The following is a 14,101-nucleotide window of genomic DNA, read 5'->3' on the forward strand; positions in this document are numbered from 1 at the left end:
CGCACCGCCGTAGCATTTATACACAACGCAAGCCCTGCCCACCTCCGCCCTCCTCATTGGGCGGTTCAAACGCAGTCTCGAGTTTCTATTGGACAGCGCCCTGCCACTCTCTCACTTGCCCAGCCTCTCTATCTATTTCCAGGCGCCTTGTCCCACCGCTAACAGCCCATTGGTGAAGCACTACGTCTGCTGTGCGGTGATTGGCTGCGGGCGGTGGAGCCCCTTGTTGCTGATTGGCGGGAGGGTTGTCGCTCACCGCCGACGAGCTGTGATTGGCTCAGCCGCACCTGGGGCCAGACAAAAGTGTCCGCGGCGCTGCCCTTCTGAGGGAGCGGGCCGTGAGCGGGGTTCTGCTGCCCCATCACCGGGTCCGACACCCCCGCCTGGCTGCTGTCCCCACAAACACCGCCCAGGAAACACCACCAAAGCGACCATCGAGCCCCCAAATCCACCCACGGCTCCCTACTGGCCGTGCCAGGCCCGGATCCCTCACACTCATTGCCGTGCCCGGCCCGTACAAGCCCTGCAGGTGCCCCAGAGCAGCTCCAGGTTAAAGGGATGAACCGCACCGAGGCCATCACAGTACGGGAGGTGTGCTATGGTGGCTCTGGAGGGATCCGACGAGGGCTGAGACACAACCAAGGGCCTGCATGGCTTCAGGCCTGCTGGGGAACACCAACACCTCAAAAATCATGGCGGAATAAAATAATTTGGAATTTTGGTGTATTATTTTGGATTACTGCATGAAAATTGAGTTCCAGCATGGGTAGTGTAGCTGGAGTACCAGGCCCAGCAATGTTGCTCTCCTGGCTGTAAAAGCACGAGGCTGCACATTTTGGGTCATGCATCTCCCTCCAGCACCAGCACAAAACTCACAGGACAGAATTTAAATCACCACATGTTGGCTGCTGACCCATCTGTTACATCCACCTTTGATTTGGTGTCTGGGGGCTCCCTGCAACTTCCACAGGCACAGATGCTTCCCTGATCACAATTTTTACTCCAAAACCTATGCATCAGCAATAAGGAGGGAGAAAGGGGAAAGAAAACCCATCTTCTCCAGCCACCCCTCCCAGTCTCCACTAATAAGAGCCTCTAATACCCCCAAAACACTTTCTAGAGAAAAGTATTTCTTTTTGGCCTGAAGAATACAAGGATTGTGTTACATCCCTCTATGGACATGAGTTGTCCAGAATCTGAATTAAACACCAGCCTTAACACAGATCATGAAAGAGAACTGTTAAATATACACAAAGAGGACCAGTGTTTTATTTTTTCTAATCTAGGATCCATTAAAAAAAATATCCTATTTTTTTGGTTCTTATTTTTTTTTTAAAGCTCCAGCCACAATTTAGATCCCCAGGGAATTCTCTGTTGCACCACATTTTTTTTAGAGGTAAAGGGAACTTTTAAGTAACATGACACAATTGTTTTAATTCCATTATCCCTTAGGCTTGGGCATTTAGGAGTCAAATCATACCTACCTGCACACAGGTAAACATCTGCTCTCTCAGGAACTTGCAGAAGTATTTTTTCATCTAAATGCTTCTTATTCAAACTCACAGGATTTTACTCTTTAATTTGTACCCCTGAGACATACAACAGAGCCACTTTTTAAAGCCAAGATGAAGAAAAACCCGTTCCCTATGGCAAAGCCAGTTTTCACATGGAGCTTTAGGATTCTAAACCTTAAGTGTTTTCAAGGGGCGCCACTGGTCTCTCACAGATCTGGCTGCAGAGTGGCCCTTAAATAAAAGCTGCTTTTCTGATTATTCATCCATTACAAGATGAAGGGGTTTATGAAGATGGATACAGAAACTGGGCTTACAATCCATGTCAGGATGATGACATTTGACCAGAACAATTCTCAGCAGCTGTCTGGAAGACTCAGACACCAAACAATTCCACCTGTTGGTGAAATTCCACCAGCAGGGAATGCACAAAGCATCTGGAAGTCATAACAAGACTCCAGGAAATGCAAGGGCTAGGCAAGGAGAGATACCACTGGTTTGAGAAAAGCCTTAGCTTGGTCATCACTCTGTGACCAAGGGTTTCTTCAAGCCAGTCCCTGCTACTGATGGCTGTCACAAAGAGCACCCCTTCTTTATCCCAAGCACAAAGCACAGAAAAAGAGGGTTTGACTCAGTCTTCTCTTGCCCCATTTCTTTCACAGCTGAAGATCAAGTGCCAGCTAATAATCCTCGCCACAGCAGTCAGATTTTTGCATGTGGAGCAATACATGGAGGTTCAGTGGAACTATCCTACATGATCCTATGGTTTGGTCCCACAGAGCTGATGCTGTTGTTTGCAAGAGTTGGGAACTTTTCCTGAAGATGTAGAGAGGTACCAGAGCAACTTTCACAATAACCTGTCACTGTTTGGGATGGGGAATTACACCATAGTGCCCAGACTCCTCTCAGAGCTGCAGAGATGTAGCTCTGAACAACACAAAAAGCACAGTGGCCAACTCATGCTGCTGTTTTTGTCTGGGTATTCACCACCACCAACCCTGGTCATGGACTCCAACGTGTTCCAGTGTTCCTCCTTACTAGGAAAAGACAGAAGGGGAACTCAGTGTCCCAGTTTTGTTTTGTTTTCTTAAACAGTGAAGTTTTCTTATTCAAGTGATCCTTCAAGAGCCCTTGCAGAGCATCAGATGTGTTTTGATGGGAGCTATGGACTGGGTGCTGAAAGAGAGAGATCTGAGCCACTAAAACAGCACAAAATTCACCACAAAGTGATACACAAAGTGTATCCGTGTTTCCCTGAAGAATATTCTTTTCCAAAGGAGAAACTCTTATTTGCTAGTTGGGCTTCCAGAACCTTAGCCTTTCCCCAGTACTCCAAAGTCATCCACACATTGGGATTGTTTAAACCTACAGCTCTTCCCACAGTAGCTCCTCACTGACTTACACAAATTCTCTTCTTCTCCAGCAACCTGCTGACATTCCCTTCTGGGATCTCTGCTGACACCCAGCCAGTCTTTCACAGCACCACCCGCCCAACCTCATCCCTTCTCATGTAAAACTGAAATCCTTCCAGATCAGAGGAAACTCTTCCCTTAAAGGGACTTCAACCATTCCATAAACACTGGGTGGGGCTCCCAGCACCTCCATGTTACAGTAAGATCACCATCCCATGCTGCTAGGGAAGAAAGCAGGAAATCCCTGTAATCAAGAATCTTGGAGGTCAATCAAAAACTGAGAACAAGGATCAAAATTCCATCTTCCATTTATCCTCACACTCCTACATCCTAATCACCCAGGAGAAGTTCTGTACCACCAATTCCTTCTGCCACTAAGTACTAAAAAGCAAGACAAACTAAAGGATTATTCCCAGTCAGAACACATTGTCTGGAAACTCACTATAGGCAAAATGAAAAACTTCAATAAACCAGACAATTAAATGCATTAATTATGCTGGTAATATAATTAATGATAATCCAAGTTATTTAAATGCTTTTAGATTAATACTCCACAAGAGTCCATCACAGCAGCTGACACATATACTGAGAAGAGGCCACTACCTAAAATTTTAAGAAAAATACTTGGATTTATTGTTCATATGACCAAGGAGGCTTCTTTTCATTTTTAGCTTGGAAAATAAATTTATATTCCTTAGAAATTCAGTTATTTCTAGCTGGCTGAAGTCTAGGAAGTCTCCTCTCTTTGAGCCAGTCACATTATAGCTTTTCATTAATGTTGCAGTAAGAGACACAATAGAACTAGCATCCACCAGGCAAATGACAGCACTTATGTTACACTGACTCGAAAGTAATGAAGTGAAGGTACTAGAAAGGAAAATTTCTGCTGGAAAACCATCTCACTTTGACCTTAACCCTTTCAGAGATGCTGTCTCTGTTACAATACTGCAGTTATCTTGAAGCAGCAATTATCTTAGTGTTAGCTCAGGGATTTTTCTTTTGTTAAGAACACCTCCATATGCCAGTACAAGAATCCCTCTCATGTTATCACTTGGATTATTTCCTTACAGTCCTGGCAGATTCAATGTCAGAGCAGCCTTGCACTCCCCTGAACCCCTTTTGAACCAGCACCTCAGGCCAGTAACCACTGACCCCCACAGGAGCCGCCTGGGGTGGGTGTGATCCCCACTGTTCAGATAAACAAAGACATTGATTTTCAGGTGTCAACCACCCAAACCAGATGTGATTTCAATCTGTCATTATCTCCCCTGTACACTAATAAAAATACTTAAGGTATGTGACACAATTTTGAATACTTATTTTTAAATAACTGGTCATGTCCATACCTCATTTGAGGGACTAAAACCCCAGCACAGGCTGAAGGCAGGGTCCAGCCATCCACCAGAACTCACCAGGGGATTGTATCCAATTATGACTTATTCCATCCTTTTTCATTTAAAAACCATGGGAGAAATATTAACTAAATTGCATGGCAATCACTTTAGAACACATTATTTGAAAATTGTGGGTAATAATGTAATTTTCGCAGGCTCTTGAAAGGTCCCAGCTGTTTAATAAAACATGAAGAACTTACCTCCCAACTAGCCTGACAAGACCTCTTTTCCCAGCTTTCCTTTATCCTTCGACATGTGGACTTCCAGAAGTCCACATGGCTACCAGCATAAACCTGGGAACTGCCACAGACCAAGCCAAGCAGCAAAATGAACTCCAAGTAAGTTGATTCAAATTGTCCATATCCCTGTATTCCATAACACTTCCAAATCATCACTGCCAGCAGCAGCTTCCTTAAAAAAGGTAGGCACAGTAAAACCATTGAGGATTCCAGCAATCAGGAATCCACAGGTAAATCTGTAGCACCAGAGCAGCAGTACAGACAAAACCAAGTTCTGACATAAAGAGTATCTGCAAGACCACGTGGAAGAATTATCATTTTCTTTTTTTAAAGAAGGACTGTATTTCTGCATTACTGTTACACAAATGTTATATCAGAACCAGAATTAGAAATCAGCCCAGTTTAGTTTGCTACACTAATGGAAATTCAACATTTGAAGCTCTTAAGGAACTAAGTCACTGGAGTTGAGATGTTTCTGTAATTAGATTAAAAAGACAATAAAGTATCTCAGAAAAGACTAACAGTTTTTGGCTGCAGTCACCACCTAACATAACACCATTTAGCATTGTTAGAGAAATCATTTCAGGAACATGAATAAGCCCAGGCAACAGCAAAAGGATGTGAAATATGGAGGAATGTAGGTGAATACTGCATGTAAGTTCATGACAGATGAAGTAACACTCAACTAATTCAGGAAATTAAGACTTTGTTTTTAAAAGCTCTTCAGTACCTGTCACTTGACTTCTGTTGCCTCAGGAAATAAAAAGTACAAGGCAAGATACAACAGGGAGCTTTGAGCTTCACAATCTAAAAGCTGAACTGAAAAAAGAAAAAAATTGTATTTAAGGAGACCCCACCCTTTCTTCAGAAACTAAAGCAAGTCCAAACACCTTTTTTGGCTAAACAAGATAAAGACACCTTTCTCCTGGGAAAAGTCTTTACATGACATCAAGTTGAAAGAATTTTATACACTGATATCAGAAGTTTAGCCAGCTTAAAACCAGAGATTCTAAAGCCAAAGAGCAATGCATTCCACATATAACCTAGGAAAGATGTTGAAATCTATTCCCCCACCACCCTCTTTTTTTCTTCAAAGTAGATCTTTGTAGGCCTTTTAGAGTTTGCATATGTAAACATTTGTTCACAAGAAGGAATTTCAATCCTGCAAAACACCACAGAAGTCTGTAAGATACATCCCAGAATGAGAAGTAATCTGCTTAGCAGTAGCATTTTCTTGAATTAAAACAGAGGCACACAGTATATTACATTCTTCAGCTACAGAGTCAAAAGCAACTGCAAGAACAATGTTAATTTTCCCTGTATATCCATTAGATGGAACTAATGTAGAATCAAATGTGTTATTCCTGACAGAACACAAATGGATCACAACTCATCAGCTAAATGCACACACTCATCATTCTGCTACAAAACTTTCAGCTCAAACAGTCACAGGCCCCACATACCCCACCCCCATAATCACTCCTTGAATTAACTGTTGAAAAAACTACTACCAAAGAGTGGCTTCTTCTAAGAAATGTATACCTAAAAGAGCATTAACTTACTGCAAACACTGTAAAATATTGGAACATTCCAAGGTCACCAGAGAATGCTGTGGGTTTGACAGGTATATAATCTTCCATGAACATCCAAGGATTTCACTCCAACCTCTAAACTTCCCCAAAAAGCTCCCCAAGAACTCAAGAACTGTGGAAAAGACTTGTGAAAAACACCACCATCGCTACATCTCCCTTCAGTACTTCCAGCCTTTTTCCCTCTTCCAAGCAGAACCGCAGAGTTGGGTAAAGCAGAGCTTGGAATCTCCACCACCATAGCTACATACACCCAAAAACAGAACTCCATTTTTTATTTTTGCTTTACATTTCCAAGCAGCTCCCATTTGATACCATGGTAAACTGAACGGTTAATGAAATTATTTGCTCTCTTTAACGTACATCAATAAGCACTCAAATACAGAGTCATAAATAAACTACTGTAACAACAATATTGATGCTTCTATTAAAGACTGACAAGAGCTCAACCCAAAGGTATTACCAAGTATTTCAGTATTTTGCAGTTTGCCTAATCAAACAGTTTTGGCTTAGCAGAACATTCACAAAAAAAGGAAATCAAAATAAGAGAAAACTGACTTAGATTTCCAGTTCAACTGCTGACTGATAAGTCTCAAGGAAGCCTTTCCTTTTCCAACAGTCTTCTGCCTAGACAAGGGGGAGTATGCTTACTTACCACAGAGAAAGCTGAGATTTGAGAGGCATAAAGTGCTGCAGAGAAAGAAATACAGATGCTGAGTACTGTTACTCCACAGAAAAAGAAAGAAAACTGGTTATTTTAAACAAGAAGTTTATTTAAACAACAAGACGTTTTACTTGAAGGGAAAACTATCTAGGATTTTTTTTTTCCTTTTTTTTTTTAAAGAGTAATTTACCCCTACTTAGACAGAGATTGCTCTACATGTAACAGCTACGTACAAAAAAGTTATAAAATTGCCCTTGGTTTTACAATGATAAAAGAAAAACATTGAAATTATCCAATCAAACAAGGTACGCAAGGTTTTTGTTTTTGAACAGTGAGAGCAAAATAACTTACTGGAATATAAAGATAACTCGGCTTATTCTGTGATTCTGTAAAAGTAGAAGGAGCATGCCACTAACGGAGAGAGGGGCATTTTCACAGAACCAGTTTGTTTTCCCATCCCATCTCCATTAAATGTTGATCAAAACATACCATTGGCCATTTAGTTAAAAAAAAATATGCATTATGTCTGTGCACATCACCAGATACTTTATGTACAACAAAAGGAATAAGAAAAAAAAATCAGAGAGAAGAGAGAAAACTATACTGCAGTAGTCAGGATGTGGCTGAACCAAGTCTCATTTTTCTAATTGTGAAGTGTTGCCTGTGGGAGCACAGTTCTGGAGAGGAAAGTAGCAGGTTCTTTTCTGTGTGTTTGTTTTAATAAACTCCTCCTGTTTGCTGCTGGAACACATCAATTGTATCTTCATCCTCCATTTCCAACTACAGAAGAAGAAAAGAAAAAAGGGCTTTCAATTCTTCTCACATTTCTACAGCAGTCTGGGTCGTTCTTACAGTTCCTGACTTTATGTTTACTTTTTATACAATTAAACCAGAGAAGCCCCACTCCACTCCACCACCACCCTTTTGTACATTTAACAAAACTCACTAACTCAAAAGCAAAAAAACTTCATAGAAAAAAAAGCCAATTGATAACTGCTGACCTAGAATTAATTCTTGTACTAACTTCAAGGTACACTGTGTGACACCTAAGAAACATATTTATTATATTTGATTTCTGTTGTCTGCTTTGCCATTGCACCTTTGTTCTCCTATTTACTCCCTCAGTTCACCTCAGAACATTGCCACAATTCCAGCTGGCTGCTGCTGCTCAAATGGCCACAGCACTGGGGAAGCTGACTGGAATTAAGGCCTCTCCACAATCAGGCAGTAAAACCAAGGACCAGCAAGCACAAAAAAATTAAAAACACTTTGCATGTAACAACACTTCATTAATATAATTCTCTTTTTTTTACCCTAATTTTTACAGTTGATATTTCTGGGATGTTAATGGCACCTATTGACAAAATCTGTACCAAAACTGAAGGAGCTGCTGTAACTAATGCAAACTTTATTTCTAAACAGACATAGTTGCTGCTCAGGAAATCAAACTGGTCTATGCCATTTACCACAGCTACAAACAGACTGATTCTGAGCTTCAGCAAAACATGGATGGAAAGAAAAATGATCCTGTTGCCTCAATTATAAACAGTGGAAATCAAAAAGTTGCATAGACTGGGGCCACAAAAGGCACAATCTTCGAAGCAACAGCTTGGAAAATTCAGAACTAAAAACTAACATCTGTTATTTCATTACAAGTGGTTCTGAACAGCAGATAAAACTATCACTTGGTCAGGCTGATTAAACACAGCTCCATGGAGCAGGACAAAAAAATTCTCCACAGCCACAGAGATCCATTCTGTTCTTGGAATGGCCTTCATTCAAACACAGACAACCCAAATTTCACCATATTAATTCAATTCTGCTGAAACAGCTTCAGATTACAAACAGTAAATTACTTTTGTATTACAAATGCAAGCTTGCAAACAGGATCCCTCTGATAACATCCTGGAAAGCTTTTATATAAAAAGTAAAGCCATCGCTTCAAGAAAAACTCAATTCTTAACTTACCATCCTTATATCAGAGCCTTGAATCAATAAAGCAAAAGTTTTACAGGACTCACCATCTATACGCTGTACTTAATTTTTCTGTTTTATTATTAGAGTGATGCAGATTTATTATTCAAAACACTAAAGTCCTGGATTCCATTTCTAATTATCCTAAACTAGTTTCAGAAAAATAATGGTAAAAAAAATCCAGTTCTATCAGTAATATACACATTTACATAAGTATTTGATAGTAAACAGAAGCATCAACTCCTGTAGCAGATTTCAAGTAATTCTTTAGCCTTGCCTGTGCTGTTTACCTGTGCAGGTGTGTCTGTTTCATTAATTGGCTGCCCATCGAACCGGAATCTGATTTGCCTCATTGACAACCCCTGGACAAAGAGAAGCAATACAAAGGGAAATGAATCTGCTGTAAAAGTACTCAGTAGTTTACTCTTGAACTTGTCACTGAATTGCAGCACCATCATTAAAAGCCAGCACAGATTCTGTCTTTCCCTCATGCCCTGACTTTTAGGCATTTCACTCCAAATCCCTGCAATCTGTTTCGTATTAAACACTGCATTGTGTCCAACAACTCATGAGAAGCAACAGTGCCCCCACTGACTGAGTTAAAATAAAGCCATTTCTGCTACACCCCAAAGGCCAGCAGGTTTATTGTGCTTTTGAGTAATTCACTTAAAAACTAGGTGCAACACTAGGTAACAAATGTCCAACAGTGACACTCAACACTCCTTTTCAATCTCCAAAAACAAATGTATTCTATAACATTTCTTCCAGAAATGAAACAACAAAATTAGTCTGCAGCAGCAAAGAGTAAGCAAAGAGAAACGAAAGAGTAATTTTTTGACCTCCAATTCCTATTATAATGAAATCAGTGTATCAGAAATTTTTCCATGCAGATGGAAAAAGTAACGGAATTTTCTACTTCCAGAAATTAGCCAGTTATTTTGGATAAGCATTTCCACACAACACTCATTTTGCTGACCTCTTCCATCTCTAGAACAGTATCTCTCATTCTCACCTGAACCAACAGACTGAAAAATGTAACTTAGGAGTAACAAACAACCTCTCCTACTGATAATATCAGCTCCAAAGTCACCAGTGAGTTTTCCAAGGTATTTTACAGCACCCTGCATTCTGCAAAAGGAGGTCAGTGACATTTGGGAATACAAACTTCCTTTCCAGTTCTATTCCCTTCTCTCCAGAGTATCTAAATATCCAAGAGCCCAATTTGGTTTTGAAGGCAATCCAATGGATTGCAGGCTCGTGCTTTGGCATCTCTGAGTTAGAAGAGAAGCCTTCATTCAGCGTGGCAACAGCAGATGTCACACACAACAGAAGACAATGTAGTAATTATTTCTAAGGAGTAGATTTGTCAGGAAAAATATTTTAATAAATGTGAGTAAACTTTTTTTATTAACTTTATGGTTTGCAGCAAAATGCTTTCTCCAGCACGATGAAGACACTGCAGTGTTCACTCAGGACATCATCTGGTCTAAGGGAAGTGTGTGGCTCAGTCTCATGGCAGCAACACATTTCTGCACAGCAACATTTGGTTTGAGCCCTCTTCTCTGACACTGTGTTTCTTAAAACATGTATTTCCTATTCCCAGAGTGTTGTTTTTTTCCAGGTTCATGACAACTTTATGAGCTAAATAAATGTTAGCTGAAAATATACTGAAAAACTGTCCTTTGGTGAGCTTAGTGTCCACAGAACATGAAGTATGGTCCATGGATGATTTTTTCACCACTTAAAATAATCACAAACAGTCCTGATCTTCTCAACAGATCACTCAAGTTTAGTTATTTCTATTATAGATCTACTACACACAACACATAATTATCATCCTTTATAGCTGTTAAGTTCTCTACCACCTATCCAAAATTAAATCTAAAGTCCACAATTTAAGGATTTAAGTTGGGATATAGCTAATTAGGTAAATAAATACTTGAATAAAATCAAACTTTTAAATAGACGCAGAACAAATGGTTTTAAGCAAAATTCCAGAGGTAAGCACCTAAAGACAAATCCACATCAACAAAAATATTTGGATACTTACTAGCTTGAAACTGAGATCAGAAAAAATGTGTCCCATTCTCAATACTTACTGATTTTTTTTCCTCCAATTGATACCTGGGTTTTGTTGTTTTTGTTGTTTGGTTGTGGTTTTTTTTGCTGGCTTTGGTTTTGTTTTTCTTTAAGCAGAGTTAACACTTTGGCAATCTAAGACAATTTGGAATCTTACTTCTGCTTTGTTTCAAACTAACATAGAATGAATGATACTTTTAATATTTTATATGCCAGGACTTTATAGACCAATAACCAATCCTCAAATTCCCTGAGAGACAGCTGTAACTGCACTCTGACTGGAAAAAGCAACACAGTGATTTGAAAAATAAAACAAGAGTTTGTAGGACTGAGGTAGGAAAAACAAACTCACAGCTTCCAACATTCACTAATTTCTACGCAGAACACTCACATAAGCACATATTCACATGTTCAGCAAGAGCTAATTTTTCCTGTCTTTATCCTTATTCTTTTGTGGCACAGGGTAAATCAAAGAAGTTTTACCACTCTCTAAGTGAATCACAGGGGGTTTTTCTTGGTGATGAAAGAGCTGCAGCAATATCTTATACTGACTTCACTGTATGCAATAGTATCCTTGAACATTCACATTTTAAAAAACTAAAAATTCACAAATTCTGAACACTTTTGTAGAGCTAGAACTTTTTAAAGGCAGAGAGTTAGTAAAAAATATCAAGGATAACAGAGACAAAATTTCCCTAGTCAGGAGCTTCAGAAGGAAGAGCTCCATAGCTCTATTCAAACAGGTGTTTTTAAAACTTGCAATGTGCCTGCAGTCTTGCAGACTGGCTGCAGCTGCCACCACATCAGCAAATACATGGGGTGTGTTTGTCTCTTAGAAGATTCTTTTGTCAACCAGACCACAAGAGAAAAAACAAAGCTCATCATTAAATGTACAAGCTCCTTCTCAAGGTATCTTCTCATCTCAGTACAATTAAGCTAATAAATCAGAAGTCAATGACCAGTCCAAGAAGTTACTCAGAGCTATAAAAATCCCTGATTATCACTTAACTCTCTCTCCCCCAAGTTCATCCCAAACCCACCCTTTCCACAGTAATATTTAGGAGCAGTAGAGTAGCAGTTACCTCCCAGAAGCCTCCACCTATAAATGCAGATTTCACAGATGACAACAGATCTTTATTTCACCCATTTCCTGTCACAACCCACTCAGTTCATCCTGTAACAGACCCCAAGGACAATCCACTTCCCACAGCACAATTAGTTTCTGTTCACTTTGCCTATTTGTTTAAGTTTTAAGACTTTAACTAACTGTCTTCCTCTATCCCTGTGGATAGCAGGTCTCTCCCAGACAACCCTCCTAAGATCATACCTGTCGTTCACAATAGGCTTTCATTAGTTTACTAAGTGGTGTGTGCCTCTTAATCTTAAACTGCACCACAGACCCATCTTGCCCTGCAACCTTCAGATTAATGTGGTCATTGTTTTCAGTCTTCACTCCTTCCTGTGGAGGAAATAAAAGAAAAAAAATAACCAAGACTTTTTAAAAAAGGTATGAAACAAGAAGTTAACATTTTACCAAAGTGCAACAGGTTATTAAAAAGGAGGAAATAAAGATATTAAAGCTGTTTACTGACTTGAAATCTTGAATTAGGGAATAAAGGTCAGCACTTTTCAGTTGAAAATTTAAAGGAAAATACAAAAAAAATAAAATCTAGTATTAGCTGTCATTCTGCAGACTGGAAATTTAACAATGAAGAATTACCAGGCCAGGCGTTGAAAACAGATTGAAAAAAAAAAAAAAAGTTATTTCTATCAAAAGCACAATATGCAACATCAGTGCTCCCACTGAATTAAGTTACTTATGTTAAAACTTTGATCTGCTATAGATGATTTGTATTTTAACTGTGATCCCAGCAGCAAGGCTCTTTCTGATTTCATCTCAAACTTTTTCCTACCGTTTGACGTCCATATTAAAAAAAAAACAACTTTCCAGACACTTTAAAGGGCTATATTTGAAACTGTGATAAAACCTGAAGAGGCCCAAGTCTTCTCCTTCAGAAAACCTTTAAAAAAACTCCACATCAAGCAGCCCAACCCTCTCAAGAGAGAAAAACTGCGGAGGATCAACTTCCAGCTAGATTCCTCGTGTTCTGGCCGGGCCTCAGGGCAGAGGGACGGGGATCGGGGCTATCCCGCTCCGGGGGTGCCCGGCACCCCATTCCAGCTTTGTTTTCCCTCTTTTCTGGGAGCTGGGTCTCGCCATGTGTCAGCCCGCGCGCGGCCCCGCGCCCTCCGCCACTTGGAACTCGGTTTAAAAATCGTGTGGGGGAGAGAAGAGGGAAAAAAAAAAAAAAAAAAAGCAAAAAAAAAAAAAGCCAACCCCCCGGCGGTGGCCTCTGTTAATTCCTGCCGTGCGGAGCGGAGCTGAGCCCCCGCGGCCCCCCCGGCCCGAGCGGGGCTAGAAGCGGCACAAAGGGGCCGGAGCCGTGCGGGGACCGGGAAGGAAGCGGCTGCCGAGGCGGCCGGCGGGGATGCTGCGGCCGCGGAGGAGGAGGAGGAAAGCAGCAAAAACCGCCTCCAGACCTGCCTCTCTCCCCGCGGAGGGCGGGAAGGCAGCCCGCGTTCGCTCCCCCTCTCCCCGGGGATCCCCCGCCCGCCCCGGGAGCCGCGGCCTCAGCCCCCCCCCACCGCGCAGGAAAATGGCGCGCAAAGGCGGCGCGGGGGCTGCGGGCCGGAGCCGCCGCCTGAGGGGCCGAGCGCGGCGGCGAGAGCTGCGGAGCGCGCCGGCCTCACCTTGGGCTTCTCGTCGGCCATGGCGAGTCGGCGATGCGGGGGCGGCTCGGAGCGCGCACAAAGGGGGGGGCAGAGCCGGCCGAGCGCGGCGGAGAGAGGGAGAGAGAGGGACACAGAGAGAGGGGAAGGCGGGGGGGGCCGGGAGCGCGCACGCACAGCCGCGGGGCCGCGCCTTGCCCCGTGCGTGCGCGCACCCGCCGCGCTCTCCCCTCCCCCCCGGGCGCGTTCCCGCCGCCCATTGGGCCCCGGCGCGCGGGGAGGGGGCGGAGCCAGGGCCGGGCGGGGGGGTGAGGCGGGAGGGAGGGGGGGCGGAGGGAGCGCGCGCGCGCCCCGCGGCCGTTACATAACGCGGCGGCGGCGGGAGGGGAGGGGCGCGCGCGCCCGCGGCCGCGCTGCGTGCGCGCGCTTCCGCCCCGCCCCGCGCGGCGGGCATTGTCCTTCGCAAAATGGCCGCTGGGCCGCCTTCAGCGTCCCGCACGGCCCCTCAC

The 14,101-nt window shown here is 42.5% G+C and overlaps 1 protein-coding gene across 1 annotated transcript; it reads right to left on the reverse strand.

The window, feature by feature from the left end:
* Positions 1–6,403: 6,403 nt before the first annotated feature.
* SUMO2 (small ubiquitin like modifier 2) lies at positions 6,404–13,808 on the reverse strand. Its single transcript, XM_015646037.1, has 4 exons — positions 13,614–13,808; positions 12,190–12,321; positions 9,074–9,145; positions 6,404–7,589 (listed from the first exon to the last, which is right to left on the reverse strand). Exons 1-4 carry the CDS (start codon positions 13,632–13,634, stop codon positions 7,527–7,529), a joined length of 288 nt encoding a protein of 95 aa, XP_015501523.1. The 5' UTR covers positions 13,635–13,808; the 3' UTR covers positions 6,404–7,526.
* Between the last annotated feature and the right edge of the window lie 293 nt (positions 13,809–14,101).

The sequence above is a fragment of the Parus major genome, chromosome 18 (assembly GCF_001522545.3).
Source record: "Parus major isolate Abel chromosome 18, Parus_major1.1, whole genome shotgun sequence".
In the NCBI taxonomy this organism is placed as follows: domain Eukaryota; kingdom Metazoa; phylum Chordata; class Aves; order Passeriformes; family Paridae; genus Parus; species Parus major.

Coding starts and splice junctions, on each gene's coding strand:
- SUMO2 (XM_015646037.1), bottom strand. CDS start 13,634: ATGGCCGACGAGAAGCCCAAG. Junction 12,322..13,613: donor TGGCCGACGAGAAGCCCAAG/GTGAGGCCGGCG, acceptor TTTCCTCCACAG/GAAGGAGTGAAGACTGAAAA. Junction 9,146..12,189: donor AAGCCTATTGTGAACGACAG/GTATGATCTTAG, acceptor CTCTTTGTCCAG/GGGTTGTCAATGAGGCAAAT.